General features: G+C 41.0%; 1 protein-coding gene across 3 annotated transcripts in view; it reads right to left on the minus strand.

Moving 5' to 3' along the window:
- Positions 1 to 9,347: 9,347 nt before the first annotated feature.
- Positions 9,348 to 25,272, minus strand: part of PDE7B (phosphodiesterase 7B) — a 352,599-nt gene continuing 336,674 nt past the window's right edge. For all 3 annotated transcript variants that reach the window (XM_010844247.1, XM_010844246.1, XM_010844248.1), the window contains 4 exons: positions 25,103 to 25,247; positions 23,043 to 23,139; positions 17,518 to 17,598; positions 9,348 to 13,053 (listed from right to left, as the gene is read on the minus strand). In XM_010844247.1, the coding sequence (XP_010842549.1) occupies positions 12,830 to 13,053; positions 17,518 to 17,598; positions 23,043 to 23,139; positions 25,103 to 25,247 (547 nt within the window). In that variant the 3' untranslated portion in view covers positions 9,348 to 12,829. The remainder of the gene's footprint in view (positions 13,054 to 17,517; positions 17,599 to 23,042; positions 23,140 to 25,102; positions 25,248 to 25,272) is intronic.

Below are 25,272 nucleotides of genomic sequence, written 5' to 3' on the forward strand. Positions count from 1 at the left end.
TGAATTATTCAGCCTCTTTTCTCCACTGAATTTCCTCACTGAGCTATCCTTATTCTATTACTCTTTATATCCTTAATTAAAGTTTAATTAAGCAGTTGTTTCCTGATCCTCGCCGATGCCGTCCCCGCTTCGAATTCCCTGGATCCACCGGGGCTGGACCCCGGCAATAAACAGCTACTAAGTGGCTGAGCCAGAATTCCAGTTCAGGCCATCTTCCTGTAACCACTCTTCTATGCTGTTTCTCCACTGATCACCACTAGAAATCAGTGGCTTAGTAGACAACTGCTGGTTAATCATAGTAGAGGTGGAAGTTTGAGGGGAAGAGAAGAGTAACAGCCCAAATATTGCATTCTTTGGGTGAGTCTCTGAGAAGTTGTAGTGACCACTTAAACCAAGCCATCCTCTATTTTTCTACCAATGGTTTCTTGGACTAACCAATGTCCTAGTATAACTTCAATACATTCAGTTTAATGTTTACTGACTTGGGTCTTGATTTCAAAATTACGTTCCAGTTGAAATTGGTGCTTGTTGATAGTAGAATCGCCATATAACCTCTTCATTTCTAAAGAATATTGAATTATAGATCCTGTAATTCTAGGAGGAAGAAGGCCTCTGCACATCATGTTAGCAGAAGATGGGGTTGCCTTTAAAAATCTTTACTGAACTCTCTAGAATTCTAAATAAAAATTCCAGGAAGGCTTCTGGGCATCAAGGTCAGTTTCAGGGAAAAAGAGATATTTTATTTTCTAGCAAGTTCTCAAATTCTAAGAATCGTCTCTTTCTTAACTTAAATGTTAATAAGAAATCACTACACAACAGTGTCTAAGTGATCTCTTACTGTCTGTGTTCTCCATTGCTTTTTGAGAGCCAACTCTGATTAGATAAAAGAGGGCTTGGGTGAAGTCTTTTTTTCTTGCTGATTTCTGGGCCTCTTTTTCTCCATGAACTGAGTTAGAATTAAGATTACATTCTGGATGTTGTTTGATTTATACTTTACAAAGAGATTGCTTGCATTTCCAATGTGTAATTTTTTGGGCTTCAAAATCACTGCAGATGGTGACTGCAGCCATGAAATTAAAAGACGCTTACTCCTTGGAAGAAAAGTTATGACCAACCTAGATAGCATATTGAAAAGCAGAGACATTACTTTGCCAACAAAGGTCCGTCTAGTCAAGGCTATGGTTTTTCCAGTGGTCATGTATGGATGTGAGAGTTGGACTGTGAAGAAAGCTGAGGGCCAAAGAATTGATGCTTTTGAACTGTGGTGTTGGAGAAGACTCTTGAGAGTCCCTTGGACTGCAAGGAGATCCAACCAGTCCATTCTGAAGGAGATCAGCCCTGGGATTTCTTTGGAAGGAATGATGCTAAAGCTGAAACTCCAGTACTTTGGCCACCTCATGTGAAGAGTTGACTCATCAGAAAAGACTCTGATGCTGGGAGGGATTGGGGGCACAGAGGATGTGAGGAGAAGGGGACGACAGAGGATGAGATGGCTGGATGTCATCACCAACTCAATGGACGTGAGTCTGAGTGAACTCCGGGAGTTGGTGATGGCCAGGGAGGCCTGGTGTGCTGCAATTCATGGGGTTGCAAAGAGTCCGACACAACTGAGCGACTGAACTGAACTGAACTGACTGATCAAAAATCATTTACCTTTAATTATCCATTTTTAGTCTTTGCTGCTACATAATGTTCTCCATTATTAAAGAGTAGCCCATTTGGTTGGTCAGGGGTAAATTCCTTTCCATTTTTCAGACTTATTATATCTCCATTTCATCCAGAAAACTGGCATATTTGATGAGCCTTCCTGTTACAGCTAGCTGCCTGGGCTCACAGTTGACCTCTGCAGACACAGTACAATGGACACTTAAAATGTGTTAGCTACAGACCCTATCTCTGCCTCTAGACTGCACACAGAATCTATAACAGTAGTATTGCTGGGCTTGGAGTCCCCAAAGGAGAAGCTGAGCTGGTTGTATGCTGAGATCTTCTGGATATTGCTGCTTCTCAAAGAGCCTGCTCCCACCACCCCTCCCAGCCAAGGCTGTCTGGGTTGGGAGCCCCTAACCACTCTCTGGGGGCAAGTGCAAGTTACTGATGCCCAGAACCTCCTTGGGCCCATCACAGTCAATCCAAACCATAAGTCACTTCTTTCAGGAGCTCAGAGTTCCTCTTTTCCCTGTGGCTTGAAAGTGCATGTAGGAGAACTTTATAAATCCCTGGACATCTCCTTCCAGCCACAGAGGGAATGTTGAGACTAGTTTTCTGGGTAATCAAATGCCCAGCGTAACCTATCATCCCCGACGTGGTTTACCATCTAAGAATAATGCTTCCTCCATTCATTGTCTTCTTCTATAGTCTCATACTCCATGTTATTCTGATCTAACCTTTCACTAGAGTCCTCCTTTCTGATCCTTGTATTACATTCTCTGGAGCTCCCGGAACAGGATAGACACACAACCACACCCCCTAGCTCCACAACTGACATTCCTCTATCCTTCATGCTTCAATAGAAAACTGCCCCTGCCCTGCCCCCGGCAAGACCCTGCTTTCAAGATGCCTCTCAAATGGAGGCCATTTATCATCAACTGTCCTTCATGTCAGGATTGGGAAATAGGATTGGTGTCCTCTTACATCTTACTGCCACTTCTAGACCATGAGTCCTCGGCCATCATTTGATGTTCCATATTCTCTGTTTCAGTTACTGGAGAGGCCCTGGGCCTCTCACCCCAAGTCCTGCCTTCATTCTGCAGGTCATGACTGCAGCATGAAGTTGAGACCTCATCTGCCACCAGGTCCTTTTTGTTTTTTTTTTTTTTAATTTTATTTTATTTTTAAAACTTTACAATATTGTATTAGTTTTGCCAAATATCGAAATGAATCCGCCACAGGTATACCCGCGTTCAACCTTCTCCTCCATGTCCTAAAGCTACTCACGCCTGTGGCCAACCCTCCTGGATCTGTTGTTTTGCTTCCAAAATACGAGTGAATAAATGGATTGGAGTGTCTGGAACATTAGTGATGATGAGAGAGTGAAGAAGCTGAAATGTGGAATAAGACACACATTGTCATCTCCAGATGGCAGATGCCAGAGAGATTTTCAAGAATTTTTTTTTTTTCTGAGACAGATATGAATTAGTAAGTGAAGAAGATAGAAGAAAGGCACAAAGATGTGCTTTCGATCTTCCTTCCTGTAAAATTTTTCTCCAGATTTTCCCTCCAAATATGCAAAACAACCCTATCTCAAACCTAAAGCATTCTGTGCCAGTAGCCTCACTCAGGGGGAATCCGGAAGATGTGTATATACTGTGTGTGTGTGTGTGTGTGTGTATAAGTGATGGGGTTGATGCCATGGGAGGTAACGCACAGAGTGGGTTGGTGCACAGTGTCAAGCTGTACTGAACTGAATAGAACTCCCATCCTCACAATATTCTTGTCCACCTAGAATCTCAGAAAGTGACTTTCCTTGGAAATTATTCTTGTAGATGTAACTAGTTAACATGGGGTCAGACTAGATTAGGGTGGATCCTGACCTCATGACTGGTTTCCCAAGGAACACCTGGAAACTCCCAGATACTAGAAGAGGCAAGAAAGCCTTCTTCCCTGGAGCCTTTGGAGGGAGCATGGCTCTGATGGCACCTTGGTTTCAGACTTCAGCCTCTATATCTGGAAGAGAATGGAGTTTTGTGGTGTGAAACCACTCAGTTTGTGGTGACCTGTTAGAGCAGCCTCAGGACACTGATACAGCAGGGGAGGAGTACCTTGGTTTCAGCCTGGTTATTCTTCCTTAAAAGCTTATTTCACTTCAAATGTTAAAGGAAAACCAAACTTCCCTCACCATTTCTCCTCCTGGCCTCCTGTCTCCATCACCAGCCTCATCTGAGTTAGAAGAAGAATTAAAAAGTGGGCTTTCCTGGTGGCTCAGTGGTAAAGAATCCGCCTGTGATGCAGGAGACCCAAGTTCAACCCCTGGGTTGGGAAGATTGCCTGGAGAAGGAAATGGCGAAGCACTCCAGTATTCTTGCCCGGAAAATCCCATGGACAGGTGGCCAAGAGTCGGACACTAGCTGTCTCACTTTGTAGCGCAGCAGAAACTAACACAACACTGTGAAGCAATTGTGTGCGTGTGCGTGCTCAGTCATCTGTGTGCCAGGCTCCTCTGTCCATGGGATTTCCCAGACAAGAATACTGGAGTGAATTTCCATTTTCTTCTCCTTGGGTCTCTCTGACCCAAGGATTGAACCCACGTCTCCTGTGTCTCCTGCACTGACAGGCGGATTCTTTACCAATGAGCCCCCTGGGAAGCCCAAAGCAATTATACTCCAATTTAAGAAAAGAAAAGGAAAAAAGAAAGTTAGTAGGAGCACCTAAGAACTGTTTCACAGCATGTTACATAACCCAAGGATTGAAAGATACATCTGAACTTTTTGTTTTTCCCCAAGTCAGTCAGGTTAACACTTGAAAACTCATCTGTAATTCTAGAACACATTTCTCACTTATGCTAATATATGACACTTGGCATTTTATTTTCATTTGTAAGTTATTTTTCTTCAAGTGTGGATAAAAGTCCATTGATATGTCAAGTCTGACTCTTTGCTTAGAAAGATCCAAACAAAAATATAACAGTGGGAAGTGGAAAGGGATAAATAACCCTAAGAAATGACCCTTCATTTTGATCCCTTAAGGCTTTACTTTGCTGACAACTTAAAAAATGCACATGTAATTGCTTCCTGGGAAGAGAAAGCAGGAGTTGGTAAAATGGGATTGCAAGTGCTTGAAACAAAGATAAAATAGGAGATTCATCTGCTGCTCCCGTGTTCCTTTTTAAAGATGAGTGTTGGGATTTATGTCTGCCTTTTCTTGGATTGTCTGTTACAATAGGGGACTTTTATTAGCTCTGCAAAGGAAGCAATTTAGTGGTCCTGTAGGTTTCTCTTCTATTTGGATGAAAGAAAAAAAACTAGAAATCTTTGGGCATCAACTTTTTTAGGGGAATTATCTTTGCTGTCACCACTCAAAAGAGTAGGCTCATAAACTGGGAGGCGAAAACATGTTGTCCTCCTAAATCTTTTTCTTAGAGACAATGTAAGTCTACCGGATAGAAATTCAGCAAAATTGAAAAGCTACATCGGTATTCAAATTATAGGACATTTATTGTTCCAATTGGAACATGTTTGTTCGGATTTAAATAGTAACGTTATTGTTCTGGTATGATTTTCAATTTATCAATCAAAATTATGTTCTTTCATTTAAGAAATATTTGTTTTGTGTTTTCTGTACTATACTTTGGAGAATACACTAGAAAGGATAGCTACTCTTGTTATCAAGGAGCTTATGGGTCAAAGGGTGAGGGACATGTTGGTTCTTGCTAATATTTAGCGAGTGCTTTCTGTGTGCCAGTCTTTCAAGTGCTTTATATGTATGAACTCTTTCCATCTTCAAAAGCTGTATGAAATAGGTAATATTTTTTAATCATTATTTTACCAATGAAGAAACCAAGGCACAAAAAGTTTAGAAACTTGCCTGAGGTCAGACATCTCAGTCAGTTCAGTCGCTCAGTCATATCCGACTCTTTGCAACTCCATGGACTGCAGCACACCAGGCTCCCCTGTCCATCACCAACTCCGGAGTCTGCTCAAACTCGTGTCCATCGTGTCAGTGATGCCATCCAAACATCTCATCCTCTGTCTCCTCCTGCCTTCAATCTTTCCCAGCATCAGGGTCTTTTCAGATGAGTCAGTTCTTCGCATCAGGTGGCCAAAGTATTAGAGTTTCAGCTTCAGCATCTGTCCTTGCAATGAGTATTCAGGACTGATCTCCTTTAGGATGGACTGGTATGATCTCCTTGCAGTCCAAGGGACTCTCAAGAGTCTTCTCCAACACCACAGTTCAAAAGCATCAGTTCTTCGGTGCTCAGCTTTCTTAATGATCCCACTCTCACGGCCGCACATGACCACTGGAAAAACCACAGCTTTGAATAGATGACACTGTGTTGACCTTTGTTGTCAGACACCGAGGAAGTGGTACATTCAAGCCACAAGCTCAAACAGGTTAACCACAATGTTATATTATACCTCAAGTTGGACAGAAAAGACATACACATATCAATAATAATAAATAACTAATAATCACTAAAAAAACGAAATGATAAATGGGGAGATCATTCTGGGTTGATATGGTCAAGGAATCCTTGATGATATGAAACCAAAATTAGATCTGAACAATATCATTTATATTGTTGTCGTGGAGCTGTGCCTTAGTATATGGGAGGTTCTGAGAAGCACGCAGGAGAGGAACTTGGGTGTTTAATTCACTGCATCTCAAACTTCTTTGGCTATGAAGCCATTTAAAATTTTTTTAATTTTGACCACCTGGCGCAGCTTGTATGTTAGTTACTCAGTCGTGTTCTCCAGGCAAGAATGGGTAGCCATTCCCTTCTCCAAAGGATCTTCCCTATTCAGGGATCAAACCTGGAGTCTTCTGCATTGGAGCAGATTCTTTACCATCTGAGCCACCGGGAAAGCCCTTATCAGCTCTTATTTCCTGAGCAGGGATTGAACCAAAGCCCCCTGCAGTGGAAGCATGGAATCTTAACCACTGGACTGCCAGGGAAGCCCCAGAAGCCATTCCCAACGCCTGCCCCAAGGAATACTTAATAAACATCTTTTTAGCGTATGCATTGTCAAGCATAATTTGGGAGAAAAGAATCTATTTTAGAATCATTTATTTACAAAGGCTCCCCTGGATTCTCCACATTTGCTGTCAGTGGCCAGAAAGGATCTAATATTACAGGGGGAAGGGCCACTGGAAATGTCTGTGGATAGAATTTATAGGGTATGAATGGAATTCATGAAAACTTGACAGGATATCAAGTTTTGTTTGTTAACCAAATAACTGGGGCTGTATTATTATCACTACCTCTAGGAAAGCCTTGATAGATTGGTTTTCTCTGGCTAGGCTGAGGAGCATTTTACTTTACATACAGAAAAGACAGTTCTGCTTTCCAGTGGCTCAGACAGTAAAGAATCTACCTACAATGCAGGAGACCCTAATTCCATCCCTGGGTCAGGAAGATTCCCCTGGAGAAGGAAGTGGCAACCCACTCCAGTATTCTTGCCCGGAGAATCCCATGGACAGAGGAGCCTGACAGGCTATATAGTCCACGGGGGTCGCAAAGAGTTGGACACGACTTAGCAACCAACACTTATTTAAATGTCCCTGGTCTTCTATCATTAGTACCCTAGGGACAATGTCTTCTTCTATAGTCATTTTTTACAACATTTTGTCCATATTATAAGGATTGTTTTATAGTCAAACTGGTCACCTGTAAATATAATCATGCTCAATGTCTATTAATGGACCTTGTGTTTTCTTTGGCACAAAAAAGTACAACCAGAGAAACCGAAAGTCACACTCCAACTCCCACTTTGTAAATTTTTGTTCTTTAAACGATGTAAGAATTTCTATCTGTTAAGTATCCTCTTTCTGCTAGAAACTGTGCTATATGTTTGTGTATGTCTTCTCATTTTGACCTCACACTGCCCTAGGAGGTAGGTGGTATTCCCATTTTACACATGAGGGAATGGAGGCACAGAGACATGAAGTCTTCTGCCTGGGGTTAAATAGTAAATGATCAAGGAGTTTGAATTCTGGTTTGCCTTCAAAGCCCACACTTGAAACTCCATTGGATCACTTCCCTAAAAGGAAAAAATTACTGGAGATTAAATCAGCACTTGCAATACTAGAATTTAAAGTATTTCAGGGAACTGAATCAAAGATACACCATTCCTTAGATGACTAAGCAAGGCAATCATTGCATTGTCAAACCATATCAGCTAAAACTTAAAAGTTTTTTTCTAATAGTCTCTCTGACTTACTTGAAAAAAAAAAAAAAAGACCATCATATACTGTTTCATAGCTAAAAGCTCCTCGTTTAGTCATTCTTCTAATGTTTGTCCATTACATTCCTAGGGAGGCAGGATGGAGCCTTCTCCCTTCTTCGACATGTTATTAGGAAATGCCTCTGTTTTCTGGCCTGCTCTGGGACAGACAATAAGCTTTAGCTTAGAACACGTTTGGAGGTGTGTGAGGGAGTCAACCAAGTGTGCCTGGAGGTACCAGTCCATGCCTGCTCCTGCAAAGCCCATGAAAGCCCAGCAAACTTTTGGGGACTGACACAGAGGACCAGAGCCATCACCAGCTTGATGTGGGACTTTAGTGGCACAGATGCAATGTACATAAATGACTCTCATTTTTGTTCTTTGGAGCTGTTTCCTTCTCAGAAATTTCTGACAAAACTGCTAACAAAAGATACGTTAACTTCTATTCTAGAATATAGAGGATTGAACAGAAAAGTAGGCTGTAGCTAAGGCAGGAGGTTTCATCAGATAGTCTTTTTTTTTTTTTTTAAACAATTTTGCCAATAAACAGGCAAAAAAAATACAGGAGTGAGTCTAACTTCCCAGTGTAAGATCCCTAGCATTCTTTACTACATTATTCCCCATACATTATCCACATTCTTACCCATGTATGAATGGCTATTTGTGAAGTGTCTGATAATTTAAGAGGAGAGAACTTGCATGTATTAAAAGCCTACCACGTACCAGACAGAGTGCTGGGTGCTTTTTGTATGCAATCTCTTTTATTTTTTTAAAGGTTTTAAAAATTAATTAGCTTATTTTTGGCTGCACTGAGTCTTTGTTGCTGCACATGAGCTTTCCCTAGCTGAGATAAGTGGGTGTTGCTCTTCGTTGCTGTGCACAGGCTTCTCACTGCGGTGGCTTCTATTATTGTGGAGCACAGGCTTTAGGCGTGTGGCCTCAGTAGTTGTAATGCACGGGCTTAGCTGCCCAGCCGCACGTGGAATCTTCCTGGACCATAAAGATACAACACTGTTTCTGGGAAACATGGATAGTTTTTGTGTGTGTTTTTATTTTTTTCATTTCTCCTCTATTTCCAGATAGATTTAGACACTCAGTTGTCCTGCCTGAACTGTTCTGTTGTTCTTGGTGGCTTCCAATCCTGAAATACAAGACTATATTTTTCACCAGTAAGTCTGCTATGGTTCCACAACCTAAAGCATTGTACATTATTCTCATTCATATATGAATTTGACAAATGTGGATCAGAAAACTATCAGGACTCAGAGGAAAGGCAGAATTCAATGATGGCCCTTTCCCCCTAATTGGCAAGTGATAGCTTTATGGACATGGCTGTTTCTGCAGCATCCAGTGGAATCAATCACATGAGTCATGTCTGTAGCAGTGTTCTTGACCTTGACCTTAAATGTGACTGGTTGGCTGATAACATGCTACCTGGTGAAAATCAGAGTATTTTTCATAGTGTGATATTTTTAAGAAATTATCTTTATTTTTCATTGTTTACCTAGACATGCCAATGAATATTTAGGCCACATTTGAGCAAAAACTCACAAGGTGTTTGTTTGTTTGTTTTTCAAACTTCACGTGTGTACACAAACAACACAATTTTAAGGGTTTGCATAAAAGAACAAAGCATAAGAAATATAGTGAGATACAAGCTCATAACCAATGTTCCAATCAGTGAGCAGATCTGATTCAACATGAGAAAAGTTTACAAAACAAGTCTGTGGTTTGTAGGAAGCACTATCTGGTGACGTGTTGCGGGACACGATCCTCATCCCATCGCGGGAAGCCTTAGGCAGGTAGAGCGGGATGTTCACTCGGCCTCTCAGGGAGTGACGGGCAGGTCAGTGTTTCAGGAAAAAGGTTCTGACTGACTGCGTGTGCTGTCAAAAGGAAAAGCAGGCTTTGTCCATCAGGGCTGGCAGTGATATCTATTCTCTCTTTTGATTTTAACTTTACCTGAACCCTTTGATTCCCTTCTTCTCAAGCATTGAAGGAATTAAACTTGGGAAGTCAGCAAGTGACGATCCAGGGACTCAGAGAAAAAAAAAAAATGTGAAGATAAAGTCCCCAGATGATCCAACAGCTGTGTCTTAATTAGTAATCGGACTCCTTCTATTGAAAGATTGCAAGACAGCCACCAGTAGGCAGGAAAAAAGAAAACAAATGTTTTCACAATTAAAAAAAAAAAATGGATCTAGGAACCTATATGGTTGAAGGAAGGAGACAAATGTAACTAGTTTATGCCTCACATCTCATTTTGCTTCAGATTTTTATTGTACTAGTAGCTGCTTCATAGGCTTAACTGTTAGATATTTGGTAGTTTTCTCTGTGAGTTCTTCTTTAAGACCTAAAATACTTGTGTCCTATAAATTTGAAACTACGAAAAATGCCTCCAGTCTTATTTATTTAAATTATGATATAAATATTGTTTAAACAAGGTTCATTTTCTAAACTCAAAGGAGAGGTTCCATTAGCTAAAACAGTGTCTTCTTCCTTATCTTTCCTGTATCTTCCCCAGTAATTGCTTTCTTTGATTTGATCTCATGAAAATTAGAGTACTCAAAAGTCCTCTGCATCACCAAACCAAAATAAGCGAGTTTGGAAGCAGAAATACATTCAATGCGTTCTCTTTTGAGGACTCACCAAGCTAAGAGCTTCAGAGTATTAAAGCCATAAAGAATCCTGTCAGTTTATAGTTATTACAAGAAAAAAAAAAACCCCAAAAAACAAACCCAAAGTTAGTGTTAATTTTTCACAACTTCCCTTCTTACCCATATCAATAATTTCAACTTATTATCCACCCATTTCATGAGGTTTTCACACTTTCTTTAGGACCTTCTGACCATCCCTCCTACTTTAATGAAACTACAACCAACCTTCCAATTCACCCTAAACCTTAATTCTGCAAGCCTCGGTCTTTCTGCAGGAACTTAATACAATCCAGTCAAGTTTCTCACATTTCATTTGTATGTTAGGAGGGAAAAAAAAGAGCTGCACTTAGGAAATGAGAGTTAGCTGAGGTTCTATCAGCTTGCGAAACAGCTTGATAGTAGCAGAAACAATCATATTATCATTCTCCCCACTACCACACTGTTGAAAATAAAAAGAAAGGGGGCATTGCCAATTTTCATCTAACATTAGTTATGCAGGAACTTCTAAAGAAAAGGTTCAATGCACGGAGTTTAGCTGACTAGAGAAGAATGCTGTAACAAACTGACTTTCCAGCCAAGTATCTGCAGAAAAAATGGCAACAAAATTCCAAGGTGACTCTGCTAGCTAGAGTCATAATTAACCACAGTAACCTGCGAGGAAGGTAAACTCTACCAGACGGTGGAAATATTTTCTTTCCTTAAATGATGTTAATGTCTGCTAAACAGTTGGGTAGTTCATATGAAATGAAAGAGAAAGAAAAATCCAGTTACTATTAACACCAAAGAAATTCACGCCAACCGTAAACCAAAGGTGCTTTGGTACTACAGCCGGAGCAGACGATGGTGTTACAGGGGAGCAGGGAAGTCCCTGATGGGTTATGGAAGGTTATGGAAGCTGACAGGCTTATGGAAGGCTGGTGAGACCTGCCATGCGGCGCATGAGGCCGACACACCACCATGTCCTTGACAGGAGCTGTAGAAACACACGCTAATCAGCTGGCTTGCTAAAACAGAGTGCAACATCGCTGTGCTGAAAGTGACTTCAGGCTTGTTGAAGGGTCTTGTTCATCTGAGGAAACCATGCTTGGTGCCATAGATTAGACACTATGGTCTCAAGCGGAATGCATGTGAAGTTTCCAAAATATTTCCTCAAAGACTTTATTCAGTTTTGGTTTGTGACCTTAGCTGGAAAGCATCAAGATGGACATGGGGAGGCAGTTCAGAAGGACATCTGTGAGGATTTAAGTTGGGCAGCTTTCAGAAGATGAAAAGGTGTTTAAAGTTAAGGCCTTTATCTGCAAACAATAGTATATTAATAAACTCTATACCATATTTACAAATGCATTCTCTTGTATTAAAACTAACAGTATTCTGTTCACAGTGCCATTGTTTATACAGGTAGCAATCCCATAATACTCATGTATTTTGGCATGGGAATCAGTAGCGCTTGATATTTACAGAAGATGTACAGGTGTGAAAATAAACATGTCACTGAATCTGAGTTATTGATAAAAGACAGATTGACTAATGGTGCAAAGGAATGAACTGTACAGCACCTTCCCCTCGCATAGGATAGGAAACGTGGTTTCTTAAATTGAGAAGATGCCAAATCTCTGACCCAAAGTGGCATGGACTCCATAACAAAACAATGAACCCCCTGTTCACGTTTGGGTACATGATTATCACGTTGAATAATCTTTGTCCAGAGTTTTAGATCCATTGTCTAGTGCACAAAATAGAAAAGTTAAAAAGATTTATTATTATTTTATAATAATAATTATTATTAAAATAGAAGGTACTTTCTCTAACACTCTCTCTCGTTTGTGCTCTTGCACTTAAGACCAATATCCTTGGAGTTCCAAATATGCTGGTGTTTTTGTCATGCAGATCAGCAGTCTGATGGCCGAGGCTAAAATGCTCTGGACTCAGGAAGTGCCACCCGTCACAGTGTGACCCAGGGCCCGAAGGGCCACGGCAAGAGCACCTCTTTCTTACTCCCTAGTCTTCTCCTCCAGGGCCAAGCCGGTCCCTGGAATCAGCTCCCTCATCGTGGAATGGAGTTGCTCATTTCGGCAGCTAATGCTGAGGTGACGGATGGCTTCTGTACACTTGGGAAAAGGAGGGAGGCAGGTGAGTGGGAGGAGGGTGGATTCCGAAAAGCTCCTGGATGATGTCCAGAGAGGGGCCGGTTTGATCAGCAAGAGCCCCTCGAAGCCTCCGCCCTCCCAGAGGCCTCTGCGCAAGGAGGCTGTCAATCTCAGTGTGCAGAGCAGGGCGCAGGCATGGTGGGCCCTACGGGGCGTCGCCTTCGGTCACAGTCTGCTCCTCGTCCTCAGTCCCTGGGCCTTTGTGGTCCGGGCTGCCATCGCCACTGGTTCTGTGCTGTTTGGGCAACAGGCTCTTCCACTGGGCTTTGTTGTGCGCGAGATGGCTTAGCATGCTCTCAGACAGGGCGCTGTGTCCTGTGAAGTGAGCCCATTCCCGGAAGAGGGGCTCCACGATGTAGGTCATGAAACCTGAAACAGGCAAGGCCAACGTCATCACCAGCAGGGCAGTAAGACCACTTCTCACACGATTGGGCCCATGATGTACTCGGCCCCAGGGGTATGGAGGCCTCCAAGATGTGGTCCCTGCCCTCAGCCTAGGAGCATAAGGTAAGTCACCTTAGGCTTGGCATTTAATCTCTTGATGCCTCTGTTTTTGCATTTGTAAAGTGTTAAGAAGGGTACCAAACCCATAGAGTTGTTAGGACAATGAAATAACACATGTGAAATGCTTAGAAAGTTCCTGGCACATAGCAAACACTCAATAAATGTTGGCTATTACTATTTGAAGAAGATCCACTGGAGAAGGGATAGGCTACCCACTCCAGTATTCTGGCCTAGAGAACTCCATGGACTATATAGTCCATGGGGTCGCAAAGAGTCGACATGACTGAGCCACTCTCACTTTCATTTGAAGAAGGATAAAGACATATAAGGAAAAAAGTTAAAAAATAAAAAAATGAGCTAGAACTAAGGAAGGTGGCTGAGGGAGGGGAAGAAAGGGAAAGTGACACCAGGAAGCCACACGTGGTTGATTTAGACCATCTGAAGAGTTCATTCATACATTTACCCTGAAGATATTTCTTCAGGATTATCATTTCACATTTTTGTCTTACTTTCAATTACGTTAAGCAACCAGGTGTAGATAATAAAAGTTCATTAGTCTTCAAAACAGATTTTTTCCTGCATAAAAGTTCTGCTTGAATGATGAGATAAGATGGGTTGATATGAGACTTCTTTGTTAGCATGTCTGTTCTCTTAATTATTTTAGCCTTGTTAAACTTTCTAATCACGTCTCACTGTTAATGTGCTTTCCATATTAAGCATGATTTATTAAAGCAAAGATAATTTCCAGTCTAGGTTGGAATTATTGGATTCATCACAAACTTGGATATATTTAGGTTTTATTGTATTTCCCTTGAAATGTTGGTATTGGGAGAAGGGGACTTCTGTGGTATGGGGAGAGTCAAGTTTTTTCAGCATAGTGAAATCTTCTGACAACTATCCCTGTGTGTTTATAGGCATGTGAATTATTAGGCTTGACTGGATTATTTTTTTATTGGACAAACATCCTCCTTTGAGGATGCTCTGGAGATGAGAAAAGGATACGTTGATTCTAAATGTTAGTATATGTGTCTGCATTCTCTCATTAGATGTGAAATACGATTTAAATATTATAAGATGATGTTAGATAACCTGACTCTAAGGAGCAAAAAGTTAAGCCAGCGACTTACTGTGTACATTTTGATAAGGTTATGTAGGGAGCCAGACAATTAAGATTTCATTCTGTAATGTTCTTGCTTGCTATTCTAGACTACCTCCATATCTAATTTTGAATATCTTGCATCTTAAGAGATATTATATATCTAAAAAGATAGTCTGCAATATTGTTACACTATTCTGAAGTTTAAGGTGTGAATATTTACCAGGTTTACCCTAAGTATTAAAAAGTTACAAATCTCACACTTAAAAATCCAGTACTTAAAAACTTGAGCTCATTTTTTTCCTGAAATTACTCTGGAGTTGCATCTCTATATTTCTACTCATTAGATATAAAGACCTCTTATAGGAGATAGGAGAGTGATTTTGAAGTCTGAATAGACACCGTGAGGCAGTTTTTCTCATGAAGCAAAGCTTCTGCATGATTAGATTCGAGGCTGTCGCAGAGGTCCCCACTGTATTTGTGCAAACTGACTCAGATGGTAAAGAATCCTGCCTGCAATGCGGGAAACCCAGGTTTGATCCCTGGGTTGGGAAGAGCCCCTGGAGAAGGAAATGACAACCCACTCCAGTATTCTTGCCTGGAGAATCCCATGGACAGAGGAGCTTGGTGGGCTACAGGATTGCAAAGAGTTGGACACGACTGAGCGACTAACACATTCACATTCACCTTGACTTTGTGGGGACGTTGTCCTCCTGAAGGGGTACATGTTGGGGAGGGGAGAAATGATGGCCTCAGAGTTAACAAGGATTAAAGAAAGCCTCTTTTTCTTTATCTTTCTAGCTTTTGTTTTTTTTAATGGCTTGCAAGATGTTAATTCCCCAACCAGGGATTGAACCTGGGCCCCAGGCAGTGAGACTGCCGAATCCTAACCACTCAACTGCCAGGGAATTCCTATCTCCCTATCTTTCTATGAAAGTCAAAGTGTTAGTCACTCAGTCGGGTCTGACTCTTTGTGACCCCATGGACTACAGCCCTCCAGGCATCTCTGTCCGTGGGATTTCTGAGGCAAGAATACTGGAGTGGGTTGCCATTTCCTTCTCCAGGGGATCTTTTTGACCCAGGGATTGACCCAGGCCTCCCTCATTGCAGGCAGATTCTTTACACTGAGAAACACCAGGGAAGCCCATCTTTCTACAGGTTTCACCACTTGGAGATTCATTTAATTTAGCACCTTCTTTTTGAAAGGCAGAGTTTGATGGGAGTGGGGAGGAAGGTGGGTGAGGGGTGGATATTAAATCCTTGTTTCACTTGGGTAAATGTGAATTACTTAAGAAGAGAATCAGATCAAAGCCTGAGATGGCACTCAGGAAAACCTCATTGTGAATTGGGAAAGGAAAAAGAGAGGACATTTTCAGTCCCAAGGGAATCAGGACAGAGGAACTACCTGCATTATTCACACCCACTGGAAAAATACTTGTTTGGGAGGCTGGAGCGCACAGCTCCCATTAGACTCTGTTTATCTATCTGGGTTTTTGCAGTTTAGCCTGATATGCCCCTGCACACCACACCTCCCAGCTTTGAACCTACAGAGGTGGGAGATGTGGAATGGAGACAGAAAGATTTATTTGCTGAGGGTTGTTTTATAATCACTCTTTCTCTTTATTACTGGTGTGCTGGCGTAGCATCCATGGGATTTTCCTATGCACTCAATCCTCATCCCATTTTAAAAACAGGTATCTATGGTAACCACATTTTCCTGAGCTGAAAATCAGGACATATGATCTGACAAAATAAGTGTGTTCTCATGACAACAAGAGAATAGAATCTCGAAATCAAGTCTGTCTTTCAAATCCAGGTTGTGTGCTTAACAATGTGAGTGCTTTTCTCTGGGGGGTGAAAATGTCTTTAACAGGTGCCTGGCAAATTCCTTTCTAACCAGAGTTTAACAAACTGGGCCCCGGGATTAGGATTTGGGTTAGGGTCTATTTCCTTTGAATCGCATCTGCAGAATTTCCAATCAGATACAGCATTGGATCCAAGGAGGGTGAGATTGAATTCTGTTGATACTGCTGCCCTTCGCCCTCCCCAGCAATTCTGTAGCTTTCTCTGCTTTGGATGCTTCCTGGGTTTTGCTTTTTATAACAACACCCCTCTCCCTTTTTCAGGTGAAGGAATCAGTTTAATTGTAAACAAAACATAACAATATTAAGGGCAATTGGGAAAAAAATTATCAATAATTTCAGTGTTCCAATATATCTACTTTAATATTTGCATATTCCCTTCAGATTTTTAAAAACTAGATTAATTTTGTTCCTATTTCCTTAGGTTGACTTTGAGACTCTTTTGTGAGACTATGGATTCAATTTCACCCTCAGTAATTGGAAGCATATCATTCTAACTGCCTGGTTTTCTCAATTTTCAGCTGATATTTTTGGGTGCCCCGTGCCCTCCCAATCTCCAGACATTTAACCTTGAGGCTTACTGCACTGTGACTGCCTTAAGTTGTCTTAAGGCAGTTGTGTCTAAACTGTCTTAAGGCAGTTAAGAAAAACTTAAAAACTGGTACATGTCAGGGCCATAGTTGATAAGTAAAAGAGTTCAAGTTCTGAGTTTGGTTTTAACTGGAGGAAACTGCAAGGAAAAGAAAGACTTGCTTTAAATGTAGATGGAATTGGTAGAGTGTTTAAAGAAGTGAGAGAAACGAATAGTTATTTTAAAGGAATTAGCATTACAGTTTAACACTTTATTGAAATTGACACTTGAGAGTGTGGCCCTAAGAGAACAAGACTGAAAATACATTTTGAAGTGAAGAAGCATGGGACCCCACATCACATGTGTTTCTGGGCCTGAGTCTGGGGACCCAGCCTTTGAAATTATGCATTGAGGATGAAGGGTAGTGACCAAAATGGAAGGATCCGAAACTATAGATTTTCCATGTTTCAAGTCCTAAAGAGAGTGTGAGCTAATCTGACCTTCAGCAGCCAACAATTGATTCTTGTTATTTTCCTTCATTTGGTTTTGATTCAAGTCTAAACAACAAAGTTAATACAAGTTGTTTATTAAGGGTCCATAACAAAGACTTTACTCTAGTTTTCATCTGAATTGATAATTATTTAGTAGATAGGTCATGACTAGAGTGTTTATTTGGATTTGGTTATTCAAAGGGCTTTGATTAGTTCGGATCTTTCAAAAGCTGCGTGTAGATCTTCTTTGTGACTCTTGGCCGAGGTGCCAAAATTATTCATTTAAAATTACAATTGAGCTCAACTCACCAATTTGTATACTAGGGATTGAATCTTTCTGTTGATTGCAAAGAGGACTGATTTCCAGTTCAAATTTCTGTTCAAGATCACCTAAGAAGAAAGAAGAAGAAACACATTGGTAATGGAGAACTTGCAATTGTTAATGGTCTAGTTGGAAGGAGTTACCTGGGAATTACTGTTTCTTGCCTTGTTGCTAAGAATGCTCTAGCAATGACTGACTCTGCCCTGCTCTGGTAATTTCTGTGAAAATTAAAAATATCAGAGTATCAATGATCATTTGCAATAGGCCCATTGTTAATAGGTATGCTCTGGGATTAGAATAAACTTTTGAACAAAACTTTATAAAAACAGGAAAATGAATGGCCAGTTTCCTGATATGAGATGGAAGTTCTGGTTTGAAGTTACAGATTAAGAAAACAGGTTTTATGTTTTTCCCTCCTTCCACTCTGCCTGACCCTCATCTGGTTTCACCTGAACAACCAGGAATAATAAGTAGGCAGGAAACAAGGAAGAGGGACTATTTATAGAAAGATCTCATATGAGAGTATCTCTAGCTACAAAATTAATCAAAATAAGGGTCTGATTCTTTCATTCTGACTCCTTAGAATTTTACTTAGTATAACTAAAAGTTAAATAAAGTATAAAGGTCAGGATGATCTTTTTTTAAAAAAAAATTAAAAACTTTATATTTTTTACTGGGATATAGCCGATTAGCAATGTTGTGATAGTTTCAGATGAACAGTGAAGGGGCTCAGTCATACATATACATGTAAGGATGATCTTTCTTTATAATGCCTCTGTCAGCTAGAAGACCAAAGGAGAAATACATCATGCAAAGCTTTATCAAAATGCTTTATCGATTCTTCCTGAAGGTGAAAAATGGTGGGTAATTTTCTCATTGGGAAAAACAATCTGGTTGATCAGTAGAGAAGCTGGTTCTCAGAACCACTAGCTGAATTCACCGCTGTGAATGCACCCCTCTAAACCAGAGGAGAAAAACACATATATTTATACCATGTTTACTGTGTGTCAGGCACAGTTCTAAGCATTTTGCCTATTTAATTAATTTAATCCTCACAAGCTCAATAAAACCCCCATTTTACAAGATGTGGACATTGAGATGAAGCATAGAGAAGTTTGTTGACTTAAGTCCTTATGCAATGAGGAGGGGAGCCTAAATTTAATGCTGGAAGTCTGGCTTCAGAAGGTCTGCACTTAACCACGGAGCTACCGTCTTTTGAGATGCCACATTTCTGTCATTTTCTCTGACTGTAGCCATTCCTCCCATGGTCTCTAGGGCCATGGTGATTCTCAAAACCGATGTGAGGAAATCAGTCTGGCTTAACCTGAGGGGTTTAGGGAAGCCAGGTGATAACGGCCTTGAGAGGACAGGTATGACACCATTTAGTATCAAAATGAATTCTCCTCAAGTTTATTTCACTCCTCACCTCCTAAACTCCATTAATAGGGATTTTTCAGTCAAGCATGACACTTGGAGGGAAGTTTCTCTTCCTTCTACCTTCTGTATTGAGGCAGCAAATCTCCTTTATTTCTCTGTTGAAATATCTCTTTTCCCTGGTTTCATTCTAGTCTGGCTTCTATCTTTTTTCAAATTGAAGAATAGTTGATTTACAATATTAAATTAGTTCCAGGTGTACAACATAGTGATTCAATAATTTGATAGATTATAGCCCATTTAAAGTTATTATAAAATATTGGCTATTTCCTATGTTGTACATTACATCGTTGTGTCTTATTTACTTTATACTTAGTAGTTTTTAACCTCTTAATCTCCTACTACTGTCTTGCCCCTTCCTCTTCCTTCTCCCAGCTGATAGCCTCTAGTTCTCTGTATCTGTGAATCTGTTTCCATTTTTTTTTTTTCATTCATTTGTTTTATTTTTTAGATTTATATATAAGTGAAAACATACAGTATTTATCTCTTCCTGTTTGACTTATTTCACTAAGCATGGCACCCTCCAGGTTTATCCATGTTTTCACAAATGCAAAAATTTCATTCTTTTTTATGACTGAGTGGTATTCCACTGTGGACTTCCCTGGTGGTTCAGAGGTAAAGAATCTGCCTGCCAAGGCAGGAGATGTGGGTTTGATCCCTGGGTCAGGAAGATCCTCTGGAGAAGGAAGTGGCAACCCACTCCAGTATTCTTGCCTGGGAAATTCCTGGCAGGCTACAGCCTATTGTGTTGCAAAGAGTCAGACATGACTTAGGGACTAAACAACAACAACTGAAGTATTCCATTATATATATATGTATGTGTGTGTGTGTATATATATATATTTTTATATATATATATATATGGGCTTCCCTGGTAGCTCAGTGGTAAAGAATCTGCCTGCAATGCAGGAGACTTGGGTTTGACCCCTGGGTCAAGAAGATCCCCTGGAGGAGGGCATAGCAACCCGCTCTAGTAGTCTTGCCTGGAGAATCCCATGGACAGAGGAGCCTGGTGGGCTACAGTCCATAGGGTTGCAAAGAGTTGCACATACATATACATATCTCACATCTTCGTCTGGTTTCTTAAAAACTCATTCTTATTTTCTGCTTCTTAGCTAGTTTCTTTAGTATTTCTTCCGCTTCAACTACACATGTTGCCCTACTTGCACTTTCTAAGATGACTCCCATTGTCATAGTCTCCACTTCAGCCTGGTATACAGGGGCCTCAACAGATCCTCTTATTCTTACCTTCTCTGGAACCAATCTGGTCTATAAGGCACAGGGATGGTCCCTTCCCCATACCTCTTTCCATTTCCACTCCTCTCTATCCAGATCAGTGGGACTTTTCTGCAATGATGGTTATATTCTCTCCATTGCCCACTATAGTAGCCCCTTGAAATAAGACTAATAAAACTGAGGAACTAAATTTTACATTTAATCAAATTATTTTAAATTTAATGGCCACACGTGCCTTGTGTCTATCCTACTGGACAGTGCCGTCACTACACATCCTTTAATACCCAGCTCAGATTCTACCATCCTTAGCACTAGATCTTCTCCTGTGACCTCCACCATGAGAGGATTTTCTTCCAGTTGGATCATTTATCCTTTCAACTATTTCAACGGATTTATAAAGCACTATATATTTTAGACACTTTGTTAATCAATGTAGAAAATACAGTGAGGAAAATTGCAGTTTCTCTCCTCCAGGAACTTTACTAATTAGTATTTTGAGCTTGTGAGACATTAACTTTAATACTTTGTCTCCTTCAGGACACCCCCAGTGGAGCTTTGCACATAGGAAAATCACAGCTTTGCTGAGGATTAGACAAGGCTGGAAGCAGATGTTCAATGAAAACTTCTGGGAATCTTGGTTGACTGAGAAGATATCAATATGTTGTTACCATAGGACAGAGATTCTACTTTTTTTGAGTCATTGAAAGGAAGAGGATGAATGATGTTTGAGTTCTAATATCTGTTCTGAGAATTTAACACTGTCTTCCTAATTCATGGAATCTCATCTTTCTTTCTCTCTCTGTCCTCATCCTTGATTTTGGGGCTTTTCCTTTGCTCAACATCATGAATCATCAGAGATATTTTGGCAGGAATTGTTAGCAGTCAGTGGAAACCCAAATCCTAAATTGAAAGCTGGAAGAAGATTAATCAAAATGATACAAATAGTGCTTTATAGAATTTCTAAAAAAATTATTCAGTATGGAGGACAAGCAGTTTGGATAACCAGAGAGTCTAGTCTTCTCTTAAGTAAGCTGAACTTCTGCTAGATCATATGGCTATTAATTAAAAAGGACCTGACACATCGTCTGTACTTTCCTTTCTCATGGAGACATGATATGGAGCAAAGTATATGAAAGCTCACCCTTAGCAATCAGACTCACAAATGTTCTAGGTTGTTCTCTTATAATACTACTTGTTTTTTAGTCACCAAGTTGTGTCCAACCCTTTGCAACCCCATGGACTGTAGCCTGCCAGGCTTCTGTGTCCTTGGAATTTTCCAGGCAAGAATACTGGAGTGGGTTGCCATTTCCTTCTCCAGGGAATCTTCCCGACCCAGGGATGGAACCTACGTCCCCTGCATTGGCAGGCTGGTTCTTTACTACTGAGCCACCAGGGAACCCCTATAATGTTGCACATGAGTATTATTATGAGGACAAATTTTTGCAAAGGCATCTTACAGATTACCTTTATTGGTTGATTCCATCTATTCCACTTAGCTAACAACTTTGATTCGCCAGCTCTGTATGCCTTGCCATCTGCCCAAGAGACACGATCCCTGCCCCAAGCAGCTCATAATTCGGAGAGTGTAAGATAAGTAAATGAAAGGGTTAAACTTCAATCAGTGTCAACAAGAACACATGATTGAGTCAAAACCAAGAGGGACAGGGTGGCATCTTTTCTCTGTCCCATTGTTTGATATCTAAGGATGAAGATCCTAGCCCTTCTCTCATTGGGCTATTTCAATATTTTCTATATTTTATAGTAAAGTATTTATCTTATCTAATCTAACCTCCCGTCTCTAAGTTCATCATATTTCCTTTTGTTTTTCCCTCAGTGGTGATCTTGTAACATGGGCAACTAGAAGTGACCTTTGGATTACTAACCACTCACACTCATTTGAAGTGAAATTTTACAGAATGGACACTACATGAGTGCTTTTACCCAAGGGAAAGAGATGGGGAGCAGAGCCTTCTGGCCCCATGTGAACCCAATCTGCTCTGTTTTGTCTTCTGTCTTTGGGACCATCTCAATATCTTTGACTCATCTTTCTACTGAGGCGTCTCCAAAAGGCTCACTGTTGCTACTTGACCCCCCCACAGAACGGGTATGTGGGACACTTCAGGCTTTATTTGTTCTCAGCCTCTCAGACCTGAGACTGTCGCTAACATCAGGGCACTGTTGTGCCTGAAAAAACATCCTGAGCACTGAAACCAGGCCTGAAGAAACAAGCTGTATTTATAGGCCAAGATCCCACCCAATGTCCAGATTCTGCTGCTAATTCATTGCCTTACTTCTGAATGAGGTTAACCTATTAAAAATTATACCCTAACTTGGGACCATTTGTCTTTTCACAATGTATATATGAGAGGATGAACTCTGACTAAATATGCTCTATTTCTTTATTCACTTTAAGAAAGCAAGGGAAAGAAATACAAAAAAAGTCCAAGTCCTTCTGTCAGAGTGGAAAACATTGACCCCAAATGACATTTAGTTTTTAAGCCGTGCTCAGCTCATTAACACGAAGGTCAGAGTAAAAGACAAACTGTCCTGCACCTCTTATATCCACAGAGAAAAACCATGAAAAAATTATCTATATCCCTCTATTGCTCATGTTACTGTACCTCGTTACTACCTGTTTCCATAGTAAGTCAACTTATTTATTTTTAAATTATTTCCAAAAAAGGGCCAGACGGTGTGCAAAAGGTTTAAAGAGAAAAGTGGGGATAATAAGAGTTGATGAAATAACAAATGTCACAATAGACGATCCATTTCTTGTTTTATTAGGATAAACGCCCAAAAGGAGAGGGGGTGATGAACACTCAGCAATTGGATCCCTACTAACCTTGCCTGTAGAATTCTTCGCAGACCCTTTCACTCCATTGCTTGCTCATCTCCCAGATTCTACAAGGATTGCAAATGTCAGCACACTTCAAGGCAATCTGAGAAATGACAGGGCAGGGAGAGATGGTCAAAGGATGATCCTTAAGCAGCAAATGTACCCCAAGCCCAAGGGCAGTCAGACCTGCCCTTCAACCTCACGGTACCAAGCCCATATTTACAGAGGCCTCCCTGACGTGCCTCTTCAGGAAACAGCACTTATTCACCACCGCACAAAACCCTCATTCAGAACTCCCACTTTACATCAGTGAGAAGGAGAGAAGAGTCACCGTCCAAGGACATGGGGCTTCCTGGAGGGGACCTGGAGTGGGCAGGCCAAGGAAAGCTGTGGCCTGGCTCCTTCTGTTGCTCCACCCCTCATGGGCAGGGAGGCCACAGGGCCCCCAACCAGGCTCGAGTGAGATCACTGGGACCTCACCTCACAGTGACCACATTGGCCGACTCCATACATCACTTAAACTATGTGTGTTTGCATTTATATGGCCGTATCTGTGTGTGTCAGCAATCTCAGACTGCCAGCCAGGGAGCTAAGCCATATCAAGCCCAGGAGTGTTTGCTTGGCAGAGATGAGTCTGGGCCTTCTTGGCTTGCCTCACACAGTTCTGCATCTGGAATGCCAGCTTTTGTCAGGGATGCTGACCCTAGGAGGGGTCCCTTGAATTTCCAAAGAAGCAGGTTCTCCCTCTTAACAAACAACTGCCAAGAAACCACCACCTAGAGGGGCTTCCTGTGGTGTGCCCTCCATCAGCAAGGTCTGCTGGTTTTGACCTAGTTCTTTGGGATCATAGAACTGCTAGCAGTGTTGAGGTCTGGGAGAGCCTGGGTCATATTAAGCTGCAAACTTGGCTGGTTCTTTATTTCCAGGTGAATGGGGGCACCAGTACTTGTGAGAGGAGGTCAGGGGCAGAAGCCCCCTCCAGTTCCTGCCCTTTAGGGATTAATGTGTGTTAGCAAGCTTTCCTTTTGGAATGCAAGTGTCCAGGCCAAATCTTTCAGCTACTCAAAGACTTGAATCTCTAAAATCAGATGCCGGTGGTACCCAGGGGCTAGAAGTCTACGTTGGGAAGAAAGGAGGAGGGAGATTCAGTTTTACAGCTGGGAGGAAGGCATTTCTTGAAAAGGATAGAGCAGTTGGATAACTTCAGAAGGCAGCCTGAAGGCATGCAAGGGAAAAGACTGTATAGTTTAGTCTCCCACATGCCATTTCCCTGGTTTAACCATTTCCCTGGTTAAAGCTGGTCTATCTAGATGCAGCCAGGATCCACTCAGTTAGTCTTTTGTGCCAAAAGGAAAGAAGGAAGATGAGAGAAAATGGAAAATCAAGCAAAAGGCTCTGGTTTGGATACCAGGTCAGACTTCTGCTTCCAAGATCCATTTCTCCCCTGCACTTCACAAATGGCTTCTTGCCATGGAAGGAAGCAGAAAGTGTTGCGCTTGATATGATTCCGTTCATTCAATTAAACAAAATCATTTATTTACTGGTACCTGATAATGTTAAGACTAGGTAAATATCATTGAGCTTCAGATGAATATATGAGTTTAGGTTGTAAAAAGAAGTCAAGCAAGATTTAATAGGCTTGAGGTAAAGTAAAGATACTTATTTCTCAATTTTTGTTAGTGCTATAGTTAACATAATACACTTTTGTATTAAAGGAATAGTTTTAGACATTGCAAAAGTATGATAGTGATCAACATTACATCAAGCCACAAAATGTGGTAAATTCTTACTGCATGCAGCTACCCAGGGGGGCTACTTTGTGGTGAAACAGATACCAAACAAGAAGAAATGAGATATTATCAACGTACTGACATGAAACCCAGATTTTTTTTACTTGCTTGGAAACCACTTAAAAATTTCATGTGTCTCAAGGTTTTTAATAAACTAGGTCACTGCTCTAGCTTATACCATGGGGGATACTCCTTCTTAGATGTGCTAAAATGATTGATTGTATCCTTAGTGTTTTAGAGCAAGGATAATGACGTCTGTTTGTTGTTGTTGTTTACCTGAAGCATAAAGTGCCTGTCGTGTACATCCTCCAGTCTTAGGTCTTTATTGTGGAGGTGAGCTTTCAATCTGGTCAAAAATTCATTCTGTCTGTTGATGTCTGTTGCCAAGATCAAGGAGCCCAGCTGCTGTTCAATATCCTGTCTGCATCCACAGAATGAAAGAGAAT

Source organism: Bison bison, unplaced genomic scaffold (genome assembly GCF_000754665.1).
Source record: "Bison bison bison isolate TAMUID 2011002044 unplaced genomic scaffold, Bison_UMD1.0 scf7180017864198, whole genome shotgun sequence".
NCBI classification, from domain to species: domain Eukaryota; kingdom Metazoa; phylum Chordata; class Mammalia; order Artiodactyla; family Bovidae; genus Bison; species Bison bison.